The sequence below is a fragment of the Chelon labrosus genome, assembly GCF_963514085.1.
Source record: "Chelon labrosus genome assembly, chromosome: 2".
NCBI classification, from domain to species: domain Eukaryota; kingdom Metazoa; phylum Chordata; class Actinopteri; order Mugiliformes; family Mugilidae; genus Chelon; species Chelon labrosus.
This window is the reverse complement of record NC_140338.1, coordinates 20,395,053-20,415,912: the sequence shown is the minus strand read 5'-3', so window position 1 is coordinate 20,415,912 and position 20,860 is coordinate 20,395,053. Positions and strand designations below refer to the sequence as shown.

The 20,860-nt window shown below is 38.9% G+C and overlaps 1 protein-coding gene across 1 annotated transcript in view; it reads left to right on the top strand.

The window, feature by feature from the left end:
- Window positions 1-3,816: 3,816 nt before the first annotated feature.
- Window positions 3,817-20,860, top strand: part of cabp4 (calcium binding protein 4) — a 33,173-nt gene continuing 16,129 nt past the window's right edge. The window contains exons 1-5 of the mRNA XM_084554760.1: window positions 3,817-4,531; window positions 4,957-5,061; window positions 5,416-5,548; window positions 12,505-12,535; window positions 12,911-13,054. Of these exons, the coding sequence (XP_084410886.1) occupies window positions 4,452-4,531; window positions 4,957-5,061; window positions 5,416-5,548; window positions 12,505-12,535; window positions 12,911-13,054 (493 nt within the window). The 5' untranslated portion in view covers window positions 3,817-4,451. The remainder of the gene's footprint in view (window positions 4,532-4,956; window positions 5,062-5,415; window positions 5,549-12,504; window positions 12,536-12,910; window positions 13,055-20,860) is intronic.

Below are 20,860 nucleotides of genomic sequence, written 5' to 3'. Positions count from 1 at the left end.
AATTTCCTTTAAACAGATGTGGAAAACATAGTGGGCTTGTCGGCTGTATTAAGCTCTCAGACCAGAGCTGTGCTAAGTGTAATTAAGTGGTTCAAGTGTTCGGGTCAAAGAGTTCAAGTTTGAAAATGAAAAAAGCAACTTGAAAGAAGCGACCTTACTAGAGCTCACTCCTTATCTGGGCTCGGGGCTGGTGCCTCAAGGCTACACCTGCTAGCATTAACCAGTGGCGGGCCGTGCATTTTCCACCTAGGCCTTCAATGACCTCTAACCTTATTCAAAACACGTCTTAATACGATTGCAATGATGCCACTGCTATAGAAACCATCAACATTACACAGATACGCAATAAAACAGGATGTTGCATCGTAGACAGGTATTTCCTATAGATATATGAATGCCATTACTAAAGCAAGAAATTCACTTAGAACTGTTCAAAAAGTCCCCTCTCACTCACTACAGCGCACCAGCGCCACATACCTCAAATCCAGCAGAAGCATCAATGTCGGCCCAATAAAATGGCAAAAAATATAGGCAAAAGATGTAAATATAATTCATTTTACTCACCAGAACCTAAGAAACAATTTAGACTTCTCCTCGGAGCCTGTCAGCCAAGGGTAGCGTTCATAGTCGCTGTCCTGAAAGTTTCCCTGGCTGGATATTTTGAGGAAGGCCGCCTAATCCTGGAGCTGGCTAGCCTGACCCAGCTGGGGAAATTTTCATAGTCGCTGTCCTAAAATTTCCCCGGTGGCGTCAAGCTAGCTAGCTCCAGGATTAGGCGGCCTTTCCTCACAATATCCAGCTTTTCCTGGAAAGTCTGCGCCACATCAACAGACTCTCCTCCTTCCGCCATTGTGACTTCAACAAATAGCTATCAAAACGTTAATGGGGACAATTTGCTTGTGCAGCTTGCAACAGATGAACATGAACTGCTAGCTTGGCTTTAATGGAGTGGCTCTTTGACCCTCCAATCAGAGGATGCGAAAATGCTGACGCTACCGTAGGCCACAGAGAAGGCCTAAGAATACGAACTTGACATGTGTTTGGTTAAAGGAACAGCGTCATTACGATATGTTTCAAGCTTCAGCTGCAATTGTGAAGGCCCGGCAGATTTCTTTGACTCCACCAAAACACGATGGCTGAAATATGATTAGATAAAAGCTCTAATGCAAAGTTACACTGCAGGGAACACCACAGCTAAAGTTAATGGGAAAATATTAAAATGTTTGTCAGTGATTGTGATAAAGATTAGCGAACAGAGAAGGCTTTGCGGGCCCTGACGCCCCACCACTTGCATTAACACATGTAAACCACTTACATTGTGGATAAAGTTGAGTTTTCCATAGGAAGAAGAATGTGTGGAAGAAACAATATCTTTACTTCAGCTGCATTGATATGAATTGATTTCTTTAAACTCCCCTGTGTGAGTCTGATAATATAAAGACTCCAAGGCTTTCTTAACACTTGGATCTCTTGGATGGATGACTTCAATAAGCCTGAAATGTTTTTTCTCTGTTAATCTAACCTTAATTTGATTTGGCACATAAACTAATTGGATGAATTATAAATGTGTTTTAATATATTGTATATTTTCCCATGACTGGTTTCCAAATTCCTGAAAAGATCTGCACATGAAAGACAGTCACATTTGTTTTATCCTCATGTCCAGTTTGATCTTTTTTTCAACTCTAATTCTTAACCAGAGGTCTGACCTTCATAAATCTAACCAAGTTGGTCAGTGCCTACGATTAACCAAACAAAGCCTTTACCATTGGGTTTGAAGGACTTAAGATTGGCCTATATGCTGAAAACTCCTCAGTGACTTTTTTATTTTACCAAACTTGCAAATATGAACGTGATTCGCCAAGATGTGCTGACACAGTGCAGGAACAATAGGAGTACCAACAACAGCGGCCATAAGCGTGACTCACTTGAAATGTTGAGTCTTTCATAATATTACAAAGCCCTAATATTAGCCACAGGATTTAGGCACCCCCCTCAATATCACAACTGTCAGTGGACAATCAGAATGATGTCTATTGCAGCCTTGGTGGAGTAATTGCTTCTCTGATTGTTTTCTATCTGCGCATGTACTGTATGTAGGTCATGTTTGTATGACATATACAATGAATCTCATTGCCCTTCACTCCAGTGGCTCTTGTGAAATATATTTAGAATTTCTATTTAGTGTTTAACCCCTAACACTCCAGGCAGGCTCGTTCAGCTCCTCCTACAACATCGCAGCTCTCGGGTGCAGCCTGCTTTCCATCATCGGCTATGTTAGCTGTGTTTGGTTTTGCCCAGTCCACCTGGCCCTTCCATTTCATTACTTCAATTAGCGTGATTAAGATCTAAAATTGCTTGTGTCGGCTCTGTGACTGACAGCAATTGGCCACTTAGGGAGGAGAGCTACAGACACACACAGTGATGCTCAAATGGCTCGTGTAGCGAAACGAACGTGTGTACGGGGCGTGCTTGTGGGCGTGCTTGTGTTTGTTTACCCTGATGGGAGTTGTGCTCTCTGAAGATGAAGAACAATTGTTCAAGCAAACAATGTGAGACCAGTACTATAGAAAGTCCAGATATTTTGCTTTACCCACATGTGAAATGAGAATGTTTGGCGGGGGTGGAATTTCCTGCTGCATATATACATTTACATAAATACGCAACTGATATACACGATCAGGCATAACATTAAGTGAATAACATCGACCATCTTGTGACAATACAATGTTCTGCTGGGAAACCTTTGGACCTGGCATTCAGGTGGATGTTACTTACATGTACCACCCACCTAGACCAGACACCCCCACCCCATAGCAATGACACTCCTTGATGGCAGCAGCCATCCCCAGCAGGATGCAGACACACACACAAAAACGGTCTCACTCAAAGAAACTTGGAAAAACAGCACAAGGTGTTGACCTGGCCTCCAAATTCACTAGATACCAAACTGATCAAGTATCTGTGGGATGCACTGGAAGAAGCCTGATCTACAGGGGCCCCTCCCCTCAACCCAAAGGACCCAAAGGCCCCCACTAACAACATTCTGTTGCCAGACACCACAGGACACCCTCAGAAGGTCCATGTCCATTCTCCGATGAGGCACAAGGAAGACTTAAATTATATTTGGATGGTGGTCATTACGTTTTGCCTGATCAGTGCACATTTACATAAAAACGGTATTGCCCTATTATCAGTGTAAAATACCGTGAACTATAGACATGCCGTACACGTAGCACAAATACTATCCAAGACTGTGAAGAAAACTGATCTCCTCTTTTAAACCGTACAGGTTAACATGCTCTAAGCGTGTTGCAATCAGCATGTACCACACGCTGATTGTGTGAAAGCGTGACAGACAGGCAATCACTACTCAGTCACGGCACGTTTTGTTCCAACCAGTGGGACTCGGGAATGCGGCTTGTTTGGCAGAGGCATATTAAACGGTCGAATATAATCTAGAGGACTGGCTGGTCTTCATGTCTCTTCTCATTACAGCCCTTGTGGTCTATGTGGTCCTAAGTAGCGACTGCTGAAGCAGATCTTGGGTATCTGTCTTTGCACCATCTCCGTGGCATGCGAGATGCTGGAGTGAGGCATTACGTTCATAGCGCATCAGCGCCATGAGCACGGCCGTTCATCATCAGGCGCTGATACTCAGAACCGCAGAGGTCCATGACAGAACATTAATCTGCCTCTCAAACAGACAGCCATAAGTCTCTCTTCCTCCACAAGTCCTAAACACGTGATCGTCATTCCCTTCATCTTCCTTAATCTTCCTCCACTCCATCTATGTCACACCATTTTCATTTTCTACATTCATGTCAATTTTCCACCTCTCCACCCACACTATCATTTTATTAGTTTTATTGTATTGATCGGGTACAAGCCCTGTGATTGACTGGTTACCTGTTCATTCAATTAATTTATCTCTGAATTGGAGCCTGCTCAAGAAATCTGAACAATGAATGAAACGTGTAATGTGAAAGGGGTTACTGGTAGTAACAAACTCATAGAGAAGTATTACCCAACTATGCAGTTCCCTCAGCCCTATGGAGCGCCAGAGCATAATAAAGTTCATTGTTTTGGGTTGACAGCCTGTAGATTTAAGTGGTTAAATCTCACCGTTTCCATCAACTTGTTGGGACAATTTTCAGGATCAGAGCTCTGACAAATTGACTGCATGCTCTCTACCCAGTAACAAACGACTGACTATGCTGAGAACATTAACAACATTTAACATCGAAGACGTTCTGAGACGTTTGTGTAGTTGACAATAGTACAGCTACAATTTCACCATGGTGCTTTGTATGTGATAGATGTTTAATCCCTATGTTACAGCAACTTTATGTGTATTTTGCTCCTTTCATGTGAAGTAAACTGAACATTATTTGCCAAAATCCATTTTATCCTTTTAAAAATAGATTTATGCGAATATTTCATTACATGTCATGTGTGTTCATCTTTCAGCAAGGATGTCTATAAAAAGTGCAAAAGGAGGACCAGAAAGCAGACCATCCTCTGCTGCCAGGTCAGTAAAGAAATGTATGGGGGAGTAAATATGATCTAAATTAAAGTCATATTTAAGCTTTATTCAAAAGTTCAATAAAGAGCCATAGTACCAGTAAATCTGAAACCTTAATAAAGCAATCCGCTGCATTAAGTAAGCAATTCAATAACAGGTGAATTCCTGAGAGATAGTTTCGTGACTGGAGAGATTTTTTAGTTTTGTTTGGGCAGCATAATCCCCAAAACTTTAAAGGTTTTAAAAAATTTACTGTGATTGCACGTGCTGTCTATTAACAAAATCATCTTAACTCCCTCAACAAGATCATCCATTCTTACTATAATCCACCATCACATCAGTGTTGGGTTTTCTTGAGTTTGAGAATATAAAAAAATTAACAATATAGATTATACGCACTTTAAATGAATTAAATCCTCTTTCTCTCCTAGCATGTCTCCACGAGGAGGGAGGGGTCCAGCAGCAGGAAAATTATCGCCTGCTCCAGGAAGATTCAAAAACAAGGCCCTTCAGCTCAGCCTCTCCAAGAAATTCTGGTTATTATCATTCTCTATTTCTAATCAACATTGATTAGGGCGAGGGGAGTGGGTTGTGTAGAGCTGTGCATCCAGTTAGTGTCTTTGGATGACAGCATCAGCTTAAAAACAAGGCTTCAAATTTTTAAACTGGTCCTCCTGAGAAACACTGTATTACTCTACTTTCTCATGACTTATGTAACGACTGAAGATTATGATTTTCAAAGGAGGCTGCTTAAACACCTTGCTAAGAATATATCGTACAAAGACACATAAATGCAGTTGTTAAACTTAGGAGTCGTTAAAGTTAGGAGGCAAAATTATAGGCTTGACTTTGATGACGGCAGCGCTCAACAATTGCCATGCACTTCACAGCTCAAAGTCAGAATCCCCCGCACACCAGGGGAAGGGCTCTGCTAACGAGGATCGGCGCGGTAAAAGGAGCCTCAGCAACAGTTCGGCGGTAGCTGCTGCCTATATCGCTTACCTCAATAAACTTTTCGGACAGGTATGTTTAACAGCACAGTTCTCACACACATGCACGCTGTCACAGCCATGACGCACATGTGGATCATAAGTAGTGTTAGTCATTTAAAGAAAAGTGTTGCTGATTGAAGCTTCCGCTTTTATAAACCCACCACGGGGCACGCAAAGAGGTCTGTGCAGCTGGTAAATCAACAACCAGGCACATCAAATGTCAAACACTAAAGTCAATGTACGTCAAACATTCGGTGTTGGTAGCATTAAATAAAATGTTTCATAACGCAGTTACTTTCTCCAGGGTATCCTCTCAAGACAAATGTCAGAACTGATCGCAAATGACCAAAAATTACATGTTTACATTCAAATGACAAAACTCTCTAGAAGCAGACAATTATTATGTGTCTGTCATGAGCAAAGAAGGGATTCAATTGTTGTCATTATGTACCCAAAACAGCATGCAGCATAGACATGGAGATGGTTCCCTAATTTCAGCAAAGTAATAATAATAGTAATAAAGACCGTACATACAGCGGTCCTTAAAAGCAAAGCACAACTATTATAAACAATGCACAGATTAGGTGAATACAGAAATACATTAAAAAGGGGAAAACACGTGCAAAATAAAACAATCTGCCAGAAGTGCTCAGTTTGTATAAGCAGTAACATTACAGATAGACCACCTCAAAGCTGTAATAATTATTGTCGTAGGATTGCTATCAGTTCAAGTCAGAAAGTAACCCCTTAGATGTTACTGATGAATGTATTACCTGTTTGTCCACGTAATGCCTATTTTGAAGTCTGCTCCAGAGATTTCAGCAATAAAGCTGCTAACCCTGAGATCAGTGGCTGCTGAAGAGCTATTGTCATCACAGGGAGAACTTGGGAGGTCTTTAATGTACTTCTGGCTCTGATGTCTTCATTCTGATACAGAACGAAGATAAACTTTCACTGTGGACTCTACTGAATACTTCAACACTTCAATGAGAATGAAGGTTTTAACGTAGAATAAAAAGCTTGAAACTGCAAGATGCCCCTGTGCTTTTTAAATAAAATATACAATTCTCATATGGATGCTAAATATGTTTTGGGTTTATGATTGCCATGTATTAAGGTATCTATATTGATATCTAAATTGTCCAGACAGCTGCAATCATTACTTTCTTAAAGGTGTGCATGTGTTTTTCTGTTGATGGCACAATGTGTCCTTCAAAAACACATTTTCAACTGAAATGCATTCAAAATAAAAAAAACGTGATTATCCTTAGGAAGGTTCTGCAGTTGTAAGGAGCTTCTATGATTTCTAAGCAGGTTTTGCCCATTACGTGGCGTACGTTGTCTGTGTGCCATGTCTATTTGACACACATTGTAACAGAGACAAAGGGCTTTAAAGCAGTCTGTAATTGCCTCCATGATAAGTGTGTCACAGCTACTGCTCAATGTGTTTACTTCCCGCTGTTTATAGAACACCAGCATGCACCTGTCCCATTTCACATCAAGCTGTACTTTTATCTCATTCCGCTCCATCCGTGTCACCACCATACTTCTCCTCACGGCCTGAAAACATCTGGAATAAAACCACATTTTTCACAGGAGGAAGGCCCACCCAGTGGAAAACAAAGCAGCCAAAATGGGCTGAAAAACACCTCCCTACATGGACAGAAGGTGCTGGGTGACTCCCTCCCTCGTCAAATCACCGAAATTAAAAGCCTGATGTCAAGCAGCTTCATTCAAACATTTAACTAGGGCTACAATAACACATCTACTTAATAGATGAGGTAATTTATTTAAAAACATAGACTTGCCTGGCGCATTTATGAAATGGGATCTCTATTAATAAATGTCATGTTGAAATATATCATCATAAACAAAATGTTAATGGGAAAAAATCTATTGATTATTCTAATGAAAAACATAATTGTATGTCACAGCTTATGTTTAGTTACCAGTACCAAGCTACATTGACTCCATCCCCAATTATGAAAGCTCCCGCTGTCAGAAATGCCGAAAATGACCAAAAGACAAAAAAACAAACATCAAAAGCGTAGGAATCCTTTATACGTCAATCCAGTAACATGCACACTTTGTAAAAATAAAACAGGCCACCACTTTAGCACAAGTACACCAACAGAGACGATCCGTCTGCATTTCATCCACAAAACAACAAGACAGCAGCGTGAGTATTTGGGCAATTACAGTGAGTTTGTCTGATTCTCGGTTGGAGACTAGTCCCTGTGAGTTACATCCTCTTCAGTTCCTTTTCAGAGAAGAACTTAACAAAGCCTCTCTAGAGCATGCTGAGGGTTTTGTATGGTAGCACTGCTTTTCCGTGCATTTGCAATTGCTAAACAGCTTGTTTTTCCACGTATAAAACTAAACAATTCCAACAACCTCCATTAACGTTAGGCTCTAAGTGGGGTTAAGCAACCTATTATAGATAAATAATACAGGTACATTTCTAACTACAATCAACAAAAGTCATTAAAATTAAATCACACTCAGACGGTGTGTCTTTGCAAATTAATGACAGAACAAGGTAAACAATATGTTGCCTAATTGGTTTAACAATGAATAACTTCACTTTTTTGTGATGAATCGTATCATGTAAATGGGTCACATTATGTTTGAATAAAAGATAAAAATTTATTAGGGGAACTTCTGTTAATTATTTAGTGGTTAACCAAAGGATTAATCGATTACTCAAAAATATAATTGTAGCGGCCCTAATGAAGTGCTTTGAATTTAAATTTTTGGTTGCTGGCATCAGGCCATTAATCAAGCTGAAGAGGCACTTAAATGGGGTTCTTTATTTTCATTGGCATAAGGGAATAGATGTAAAAAGAACCACTGGCCTATACATACTGCTGCGATTATGTAGGCCTTATTCATTTACCTAACATTGTACATTTAGGCCTCCACAGGCAATGATCATGTCAGAGATGAGAAACTAAAGTAGAAATTTACACAGTAAGTCACAGCTGGAAGAAACAACATTGTACACAGATACAAAACTGAACAACGACCCCATTGTTCAACTGTTTCCAAGCAGTAACTATTGGCAGGTTGAAGCTGTATGATCCCTACATATCCAAATGGAAAGCTTTGTTTGAATGCAGTAATTGTTGACGTGGAATACGCCGTGAAATAAGCATCTAATCATTCCGACAGAAAATCAGGACTGTGGACTGTTAGCTCGTCTTCTAAGCCTAAAAAAAAAAAAAATATTTCAGCAAAGTCACCCCAATAATTTCACAAACGATTTACTGCCTGGACACTGGGCCTCCTTCCATTAATGCCCTGTTTGGCTCAAGTTGAGTGTTGGCTCTGTTCATGGCTGATACCATGATCCTAGATTTCTGCAGGGCATCAGAGAATATCTGGATAAGTTACAACTGGAAATGAGCCAACAAACGATGCAGCCCAATGGCACCTTCCCCATTCCTGTTAAGAACATTAGCTGATTTATATACGGAACATTGTTTACTGTATCTGTACTATAATAATAATAAAAAAAAGGAATGATTTGTTGTGCCAAAGTGTCTTGAAGGACCTTGTCACAACTACGGCCGAGCATCAGGACTGATTTCCCGAATCGCTTTGATTCAAATTCACATGGTACCAGTTCAATTCAACTGAATTAATTTAGAAATATTACTGTTTTTAAACAAATTGTCTGGAGATTTACACAATCTTTTACCTCTAGTTGGTACGTGTTGCCTGTGGCTTTGCGTTTGTTCAACTCTTGTCTGTTGTCATAATTTTTAAATCCAGTATGCTGCCACACAGTTCAAGCTTCACTGTTCACTGAATTGTAACTTCGTGAGACTGGTTTCGCATGACTAGCCTCATGAGATATCAACCAAATTAAAGGATAAAGACAATTATTTTATTTTATGAATGGCTATCAGATCTTTGACATAAATTATGAAATAAACCGATTTGAAACGGAAAATCACTCAGATTCTTATATCATTTTGTTGTAGTTCGTATGGACTATTTCATTATTATTTGAATAGGTTTTATTGTTGTTTTTGTTGGTTGGCTTGCTGTGGCTGTTACTGCAGAAATCTCATAAAAGCTCCTTTTAATCGTGGAACTATGAGACCCTGGTGTGATCTTATTGCAAAGCAGAGCCAAAGGCTGCTACATAAATGCCTTCATCACAGGAAAGGGATTTACTGTAAAAGATAACAGAGAAATCTACACCCGGAGGAGTTGTGTGCGTGTGAACATTTAATGATGTTTCATAACTCTTTTTTTTTTCATAACTAATGGGACTTTTTTTATTGTTTTACAACAATTTATGGGAAAAGAATACCATTTCACTGTGACCTTGGGCTACTGAGGACACTTTAACATCCTTCCCTGACTTACTACGCCACCTGCCATGACTGATCTAGTTTTACTGTGACAGTCTCTGGTTTGAATTTACTAGTAGCCAGGTAGAAGGTTGATGCCTGAGCACTGAGTCAGAGAGATCTATCCTGCAGCATTCCTAATCCGAAAACAAGCATTAATAACCCCTTTAGCAAGGTTCACTGTCAGACCTCATCACATCCAACTGGAGAAGGGGATTGCAGCAAGAGCAAGAGAGAGAGCATTCACATACGTGGATGGATCCACAGCAGAAAACAGAAAACAGTTGGAAGTGAAACAAAACAGACTGTAGTCATAAATTGCTATTACTGTGCACATACTTTTACTGTATAGTAATGTAAGTGCCTTTTCAATCTAATGATGCCTCTTATATGTGCACATGCGTCATGCTTACAAAGCAGCGGGGTGCTCAATGGGCCATGTAGAGGGAGAATGAAATGAACTGTTAATGGGATCGTTCTGACGGATGAATTGAGAGTCTGCATGGAATGATGTCTAATCCTCTCTGGGTGAAAGAAGAAATCCAATTAATATGTTGACCTTGCCATCTAAATATGCCCTTGAGTAGTCTAATGATTCTGGGCGCAATTTTTTATTTTTTTTTTATGCTGCAACAATAGAATATCAAATATCATATTAAATCTTGTTTATATGAATCATTAGTTTTTGTGTTTTAGGCAGAGTACACTTGTAGTGATATTACTCTTGATGCAATTGCATCTTGGCATTGCATTGCATTTTGCATTTTGCAACTCTGTTGGCAATATTGTACAGAAAAAAATCATTTGAACATGTGCCATGCGGAGCAGCTTCCAAATAAACCACGGGCCTTCTCCTTTTCCTAATGCTGTTGTGCATTTGAATAATAATATGACCTTGTATGATTTATATATTAGACACCCCGAGTGCCATCATGTATCAGGATGAAAATATGGCTCTCCGCTATAAAATGACAAATGATGCATGCAAAAAAAACTCACAGAAATAGCCACTATAGCAATCCAATGAATATGAGGTAATAAAAAAAAAAATCCATAATGAAACAAGACAAAACACCAGCGGCACAGATAATTACAATGTGCACAACTGCTACCACTGTGGCTTTATCTCACAAATTGCATTATGTTTCAAACTGTATAGAGTATCTTTCCTTACTGCATCAAAGAAAAGAAATGCAAGCCCACAGCAAAGTGGTGCATATTTGTGCTTGCATGATCAGAGCTTTCATAGGCCCCTTGTGTTAATGCTGCTTATTTGAACTTAGAGCCTATATCCACAGGCTTGTGGTCTCTTTGTGCTAAGCAATATCTGCATATGTCAGGCTCAGTTGCTCTCTACTACAATGACCATGTTTCCCGCCTCCCCTGCAGATGATGTTTCTGTAGAAGAGTTGCACATTGTTAGCAAGATGTTGAGTCAAGATACTGTGGGTACGGTTGATTTTAATAAAAATTATTCAGTTCGTTTCAGTGTGATCTTTACTTATCCAAGCTTTAAATATGTGAATGCTAATCAGGTCATGTTTACATATATGCTAATTAGAGCATTGTTTCAAGGACTGAGGCATGTCATAAGTGCCATCAGCACATTTAAGACCAACATATGTATGTGTATGACGGCTCTACAAAAAGCTCCCAAACTTCAAAGCCCATCCTGTTAAAATAGACTATATCTGTAGCCAGACATACTACCATTTTGCTATTTTAAGCCCTTAACGCACATAAATTTTATCTATTATGCTTACTCACATTGAGAAGATTTTGTTACCTTGTTCCTAGTTTTGTCTCACTCCCAAAAAATCCATAAACAATGAAGAGAAAGAGAGAGAGAAAGAGAGGGTGGGATCTCCCTGAGAAAATGTCAAAACAGGGCTGAGAATACTGAATGTTTTACACACACAGCTATATGCAAATTATATGTCTTGTGCCTATGTGGGCAAGTGTATAAATTGTACGCATCTGTGTCTTCGCTTCCATGAATTCTCTGCGACACTGCAAGGTTTGTGCAACTCACTGTCATGTGGATGTGCGTGGGTGTGTATTTGTATGCACAGACTGAGCTTATTGCTGTGTCTCCCTCAAGATGCATGAGTGTGCATGTGTGTCTTGAGTGTGTATGTATATGTGCACGAGTACTACTCATATTGTGAGGATGCAGATCTCTGTTCTCACAATCCCACTGTGGAAGTCCTCATTTTGTAATGAATATCTGGTTAAAGCGAATAAAAGCAAGTTCAGGCTGGGGTAAGCCAAGGACTAGACTAGTTATGGTTAGGGTAAGTCTCTGGGAAATGAATCTAAGTAAATGTAATGTCCTCTGAAGTGACAGAAACATGCCTGTGTGTGTGTGTGTGTGTGTATGCGTAGGACTGTGTGGTATTGTGTCCTTTTGCAAATTAGAAACACATGTCGCTGGGTGAAATCCCATTAGAGTTTACTGTCAGCATGCGGCAGTGTTGACATGATATGCATGTTATTCTAATTTGGTAGTCAAAAACAGATTATCATCGGGATATTTCTCAGGAGAATTAACCGATTTAAAAGGCACCCTGATTTTACGTCCTGTCTTCTGATGCTGCCTATGGTCTTTCTTTTCCATGCTGCTCAGGAGAGAGAGCTGATGCCAGAGGAGTTAGATGGTAAGATGTCATTGATGGTGTAATTACGAGCACATGACAGACTACTAGTCAATGCAGAGCGTTATAAGTCGAATTGATTTTTGCTCTCGTTAAGCTTGCTCATCTTCATGATTTATGTAAGAGACTGAAGGTTCCTTGGGTTGCCTTGAGATGTTGCTTGCCAATGACTCAGAGCAACAGAATCAATTAATACACCACAACGTTGCAGCCTTGAGCCTTGGCTGTAGATCTGTTTAGCTAGGGTCAACAACTAAGATTCAGGTAAGTTGAATCTGCACAGACTGAATATTTGTGTGTGTGACTTTTGGGAGAAATATGTCACCCTGCTTCACGGTTTGTAATGGTCAGGGATATTTCTCCCTGTGTTTCTGTCAGAGCTGCAGGTGGCCTTTAAGGAATTTGACTACGATGCGGATGGCTTCATACATTATAAAGACATTGCAGACTGCATGAGGACCATGGGCTACATGCCTACAGAGATGGAGCTCATCGAAATCATACAACAAATCAAGATGAAATGTAAGTATTTCTATGCCTGGTGGTCACATATATATGGGTGTGTGTGTGTGTGTGTGTGTGTGTGTGTGTGTGTGTGTGTGTCTCTTTTCATGTCTTCCTCTTGGGTTAAAGTGTGTGTGTGTGTGTGTGTGTGTGCACTTGTCAACCAGCGTAACAGTGGACATCGGCGTCGTTACACACCAACAAACAGGGGACTTACAGTTGAACAGGGCACATTTTTTAAGTCCCCTGTTTGTTATGCCTTAAATCAAGCTAAAATCATGTCTAAGACGCTCTCGTGAAATTTTTTAATATTAAGCAAAGTGGGGACTTGCAGGTATGTGAGTGTTAAACCCCATACTCAGCGGTGCCTCTGCTGACTGGAGCATGGATTTTCACACGTCATTCACACGCGTCGTTTCTTAACACTCCTCCATTGTCTGAATGGCTTGCAGCCCCAGCCAGTCATTCAGATAGTAGTAGGGCTATTCATCAAACTACGTAGTGAAGAAACCACTCTATTGAAACACAATTCATCATGCATTTGAAACAAAATATAAAGGTTCAGCTTTAGAAGATATCAAGTAGATAAGTTTCGAGCTTGACACTATTAAAATAAAGGACTGCCCAGGAAGCAGGAGATTAAGTAAATTGGAAATAAAATGGTCAGACGAATTAACCTCTTTTCGGTTTTAAGTAAGCAGTAATACCTTATTTAGAGTCTGACTTAATATCAGATTTTGACTAGACCGTAGACCATTTCAAAATACTCACCAAACCAGTTTTCACAAGGCCTGGATGTCAGTTTTCAACGTGTATGCTCAGTCTTTACCTAAAGGAATATAATTTGTTTGTTGTTGTACATTACGGAAAAACGTCCACACTTATATAGCATGGATCGACACAAGTCCACTGATAGCTGACGAATAATGACACAAGTTCGTTCTTGGATAGCATAGAGCAAAAGGCACACTCCAGCATGGATAAATAAAAGAAACTAAATTTAATTTATGATACTTGTGTGAAACTAAAGCTTAATGTGCATTTCCTAATCAGTTTCAAGCTTATGACTGTCTTAAACAAAATGCTACCCACAAGGCAGCAAAATAATTTGTATTATATAATAATTAAGTATTATAGTATACAAAATAGTATACAAAATAAAATAACACCCAATATTTAATTAATAAGTATTTAAAAATTAAACGAGAAGGAAAAGAAAAACAACCAGGATGAAGTTACAAATAAAATGGGTAAGATTATTTATATTTTTATTCACTCTGATCACTTTTATTAGACATTCAAAGCTGTCTAATCCAAATCTCAAAAAACTGCTGCTGAGATTTTACAAGCCCTGGATTCCAGTTTATAATAATAATTCACAGATATAGTAATTTGCACATACAGGGATACAATATTTGCTCATACACATTACCAAAAACAAAAAAGGTCCACTGTTGGCTGGCGAATTATGACACAAGTTCCCTCTTGGATAGCACAGAGCGACAGTCATACTCCAGCATGGGTGAAAAGAAGAAATAAGCGAGAATATTTAAAACTTAACTCAATATCTCAACTAAATAATTAAATAAGAATTAAACATGATTAGTTAATATGTTCTTTGTTTTTGTTTTAAATACAGCATGATGGCTCTATTAAAGCGGAATTAAAATGAAGGGCTACTCAAAGGGCAACAGAGTGATAAGGACCTGAAAATCTAAAAATGGGCAAAGAAAATAAAAAAAAAATAAAATGGTTTATAGCCAGATCTTCTATACTTATAGAAATCTATTTTATTTTTTCATTTGCATTACAGCAAAAGGTCCACATTTAAATAGTGTGGAACAACACAAGTCCACTCTTGGCTTCCGAATAATGACACAAGTTCCCTCTTGGATAGCATAGAGCGATACTTACACTCCAAAATGGATGAATAACAGAAAAAAGCAAAATGAATGGTAGTTTTTTGTTTGTTTTGTGGGATGATTTAATGTGTTTTTTGTAACAAAACACAAAGACATTAATGTTTCAAGACAGAAAGGCCTGCATGGCCACCATGAGCATATTATTTACATCTTAATATTAACCTGAAAACTTAGGTCACACTGTTTGAACAAATTTGTCTCTTAAACTAGTAATGTCAGACCTGTGATGGACTGGCGACCTGTCCAGGGTGTACCCCTGCCTCTCGCCCGATGACAGCTGGGATAGGCTCCAGCAGACCCCCGTGACCATTAACAGGAATAATCGGGTATAGAAAATGAATGAATGAACTAGTAATGTGAATGTTATTTTGACGGTTGTTTTGAGAATAGGGGAATAGATTATTTATCCTCTTCGTATGTTTCATATAATTACCGAGATAGAAAAGAAAACTCTACATCGAAACGGTGAAGTGACACAGCACAGATCCCAACTTTTAATGCTGAATCGTGGTGAGTGCTTTAATGTATGCAGCTATACATTCCTAAGCATGTAGATTCTTTATTCTCTTTGTATGTTTCATATAAACCATACATATGTTGTAGTAAGCAATGTAATTTTACTTAATTTTTTAGGAGGAGTTGCATATTTTTTATGGGAAACAGTGAAGTGACACAGCATCCAAGGTCTTCACAGATCTGAACTTTTAAGGTTGAATTGTAGTGAGTGCTGCTGTCTAAAAGTGAGTGACATCAAGCAGGGAGAGAGTGTGAATCTGTGGTAATGAGGTTATCAGTCCTTCAGTGTCTGCATTGTGGGGGATGGTAACCATTGGGCCTTTCTACCAAGGGCTTCAGGGCTGCTAGCTACTCATAGCCAAGACGACATTTCCAACTCAGACTGAGACACAACTCACGTGAAATGAAAATGATTGATTTAACACAGAAAGGTTTGCAAAAAATTTCACACAAGCTTGCATGGCCACACGAACTTCAGTAGACCAAAAGCATATTACTCATATCCCAATATTGACCTGGAAATTTAGATCCTACTCTTTGATGAAATTAAACTTTTAAATTAGTGTTACAATTGCTTTTAAAATGTTATATTTGGATGGGAATAGAGTGTTGTGACCCATCGCTGGAAACACAAAATATTTCCCAAATACTGGAAGTACAGGATTTAGGAAATTAAATATTTTTTGCTATTTTAGGGAAATGTTTATTTCCCTCAGGAGATACAGAGCAGGAAACACAATAATCAACAATACATGGTTTTCTGTCCTGAAGTATACATGCAGGAGTATGAGTGTTCCACTATTGCATGGGAGACCTATGTCAATTTGTTGATCATTACATATTTCTGGGACTTTCTTTAGTTGTATAGGATAAAGTTCAAAACATTGTTTGACACACAAAGCTCTTTGTGTTGGCTCTGAGAGAAATTGATGAATTACATGTCCATATTTATAGTGTATACAGACAAAAGTTGATAATTACTGATAATGATAATTACTAAGCAAGGAAAGAAATTTTCCTCAACCAATATAAATGACCCAGTACAACTATGGTCCTCACCAGTGTAATCCAACATAAAACCCAAATTTGGGAGGAAGTTTGTTATAAGATTTGCTTCACAGTACCAGGTATTAGTTAGCAATTTGTGCTTCATCCAAAGGACCAGTCACTGTCCAGATAGTTGGCCAGGATGGTATATATTCGCTATCTCACAGAAGGTTCACAGGAGTCTTTGTTGCATTTTGGAAGTTTTGCACTAAACGACACGTGTCCCCTGTTAGATGGTGAGAAGTGACATTCACACTCCCATAGTACAGAAAAAGACATAGACAGCCCTATTTTATACCACCAACAATCACAAACCTGTCCCTCAGCAAAACTGGATGCTTCTGTAGCCTATACTGTATGCTGTCAGATGCAGTTGTTGATAAGATAGAGTACTGGGAGATGAAGGAGGCAGAGGGTCGACCAATGATCACAAACCTGTCCCAAATATTAAAGTACCAGTGCACCGAGCTTGTAAGGGGAATGGGAGATAACACTATGACTGTTTTAGTTCATGTAACGCCCAAAACACTCCTATGATTAATTAAGAGACTAAATGCAACACCTTTGGACGTTGTATCTTTCTTTGCTCTGGGCTTATGCACAGTTTAAAAGTGGAGTTGGACATTGTACACATTGAAATGCCCTAATTCCCCTGTTTGATAGAACTAAAGGACACGTGTCCCCTGTTAGATGGTGAGGAGCGACATTTACACTCCCATAGTACAGAAAAAGACATTTAGAGACTGAACTGAAACACTTAATCAGACGAATAAAATGCTCTAGTATAAAATATTCTGTGGCTGATGTGGACAATTGGAATAAACATTAATGATTCAAGACACGAAGGCCTGCATGGCCACCATGAGCATATTACTTATGTCTTAATATTAACCTGAAAACTTAGGTCACACTGTTTGAAGAAATTTGTCTCTTAAACTAGTAATGTGAATGTAATTTTGATGGATGTTTCGGGAATAAGGGAATAGATCATTTATCCTCTTCGTATGTTTCATATAATTACCTAGCTAGAAAAAAAACCTCTACATTGAAACAACGAAATGACACAGCACAGATCCCAACTTTTAATGTTGAATTGTGGTGAGTGCTTTAATGTATGCAGCTATACATTCCTAAGCATGTAGATTCTTTATTCTCTTCGTATGTTTCATATAAACCATATATATGTTGTAGTAAGCAATGTAATTGTACTTTTTTTTTTTTTTTTTTTAGGAAGAGTTGCATATTTTTTATGGGTCTACAGGAACCTCTACATAGAAACAGTGAAGTGACACAGCATCTAAGGTCCTCACAGATCCAAACTTTTAAGGTTGAATTGTAGTGAGTGCTGTCTGAAAGTGAGTGACATCAAGCAGAGAGAGAGTGTGAATTTGTGGTAATGAAGCTATCAGTCCTTCACTGTCTGCATCGTGGGGGATGGTAACCATTGGGCCTCTCTACCTTGGGCTTCAGGGCTGCTAGCTACTCATAGCCAAGATGACATTTCCAATTCAGACTGAGACACAACTCACGTGAAATGAAAATGATTTGATTTAACACAGAAAGGTTTGCAAAAAATTGAGTGTTTGGAAAGAGTAAGTGAGAGATAGAGCGGAGGAAAGTCTGCGATAAGGAGGGTTAAATGGATGGCAACGAAAACCCAGGTGGTAGTGGTGAGAGTCATCCACCCACCCGAACCAAACTCATGCCCATAAAAGGTTGTCATTCAGCAGTGTGGAAGTATTTTGGATTTAAGCCACACGATGACAAACAGTGTGAGGTGCATAGTTAAGTGTGTTTTGCCCTCGTTGCAGCATTACAAGTTTCCTCAGTCATCTTATGTTTTTTTGTTTTGTTAAAGTTCATCAGTGCAATAAACATTTCGTGAAAAAAAATTGCACCAGAGAAGCGTGATCTCAGTTCTAAGCAAACTTTTTAACTGCAGTGGTTCACTCCACACTTTTGAAGTGTGAGGTGAAACACTTTAAATGAACTATACACTTGTATCTCAGTGGCACACAATACAACTCTAGTTAACCAAACTCAGTGAATAGATGAAGTTTCAGAATTTGTGCTGATCCTGAAAGAAGCTTTGTGTGACTCCTTCAGAGGTCCGTTTTAGCAGCCCATTTCCATACAAGTTAAACTATACAAGTCCAGGATTTAGGATTAAATATTTTGTGTTTCTTGTTTTACTGACAATATTTCAGAAGCAATTGCAACACTAATATATGAGTTTAATTTCATCAATAAGTGTGACCTGTGTTTTGAGGTTAATATTTTGGACAACAGTAAGATGCTTATGGTCTACTGGAATTTGTGTGGCTACGTGGCCCTTTCTGTCTTAAAATAAGCCCCATCAGTATATTGTTGTCCTAATTGTTTCATTTCAGATTTTCTTCATCATATGTGCCCAGTATTGTGTGATACAGTCTATCGTGATCAGAAAAAAAAAATTAACTAAAGGTTAGTGTATTTATACCCATGACAAAAATGGAGATGGATAGTAAGAAACAGCAGCAAATCCAATATCTTATGGTGGTAAAACATAATCTTGCAGTTTTTCATCAGTGCAAGTCTTGGGGTTAATCTAGCCTCCATCTGATTTGTCCTATATATCATCTCTAATAAACTTATAACATACTGGTCTTCCAAGGCAGTACTTACTGTATCATGGACTATATCAACTTATACAGCAATCCCTACAAGGACTGTCCGCTGTTATCCTAACAACAAGCCTTGGATCACCAGCCAGATGAAGGGTCTGCTGAACAAGAAGGAGCAGGCCTTTAGATCTGGAGATGAGGACAAGTTGAAGAGGATACAGTGGCAACTCAAGGTCAAGCTGAGGGAATGTAAGGACGACTATAGGAGGAAGCTGGAGGCCAAACTCCAACAGAACAACTCCCGGGATGTGTGGAGGGACATGAAGTTGATCACCGGCTTCAACATCAAAGCCAAGCAACAGATTCAGCTCTGGACCCCCTGCTGGCCCTCCACCCCCCCACCACTCCACTCTAGTCTTTACACCCCACCCCCCACCCCCAGACGGTCAATCAACAACTCACCAACTGAATATCCTGCTGAAAGCAATCCAAATTCAGAACAATTTCAACAAGTTCAGAAACTTCAAACAAATATAGTCCTCTCTATTTTAGGCAAATGTTTATTCCCCTCAGGAGAAGCAGAGCAGGAAACACAATAATCAGCAATACATGGTTTTCTGTCCTAAAGTATACATGGAGGAGTATGAGTGTTCCACCATTGCATAGGCGACCTATGTCATTTTGCTCGGAGAAAGAGTTGAATTTGTTGAACAGTACATATTTCTGGGACTTTCTTTAGTTTTATAGCATAAATAATTCACACATATAGTAATTTGCACATACAGGGCTGCAATATTTGCTCATACACATTACCAAAAAAAAAAAGGACATGAATCCACTGTTGGCTGGCGAATTATGACACAAGTTCCCTCTTGGATAGCACAGAGCGACAGTCACACTCCAGCATGGGTGAAAAGAAGAAATAAGCAAGATTATTTAAAACATAACTCAATATCTCAACTAAATAATTCAAGAATTAAGCATGATTAGTTATTATGTTCTTTGTTTTTTGTTTTTGTCCTAAATACAGCATGATGGCTCTATTAAAGCGGAATTAAAATAAAGGGCTACCCAGAGGGCAACAGAGTACCTGAAAATCTAAAAATGGGAAAAGAAAAGAAAAACAACTAGGAAAAAATAATAAAATGGTTTATAGCCAGATCTTCTATACTTATACAAATCAATTTTATTTGTTTATGTGCATTAGAGCAAAAGGTCCACACTTAAATAGTGTGGAACGACACAAGTCCACTGTTGACTGGCGAATAATGACACAAGTTCCCTCTTGGATAGCATGGAGCGATACTTACACTCCAAAATGGATGAATAACAGAAAAAAACTAAATGAATGATAGTTTTTTGTTTGTTAGTTTTTTTTCCAGCTTAATAGTCTCTTGAGAGATGATTTAATATGTTTTTTGTAACAAAACTCAAAGACTTCCTGACCAGTTTCAAGTGTGAGACTGTTTCAAATGAAGGGCAACCCATGAGGCAGCAAAGAATTTTTAAAACTTAGAAGAAAAAAGATGACTATGAACAATTCAACTAAATGGAACCTGTAAATCCACGGAATTATCCGTTTAAGCATTGACAGAAGCATCTGTAAAAGGTACAGCGAATAACCTGTTAATCTATGGAATCCGTTATCAGGTTGATGAAAGGTGTCCGTAGAATCGAGTGCCAAATAAACAGAGATGGACAGAAAAAGGTCAAAGCCATCAGGTGCCCAATTTAGG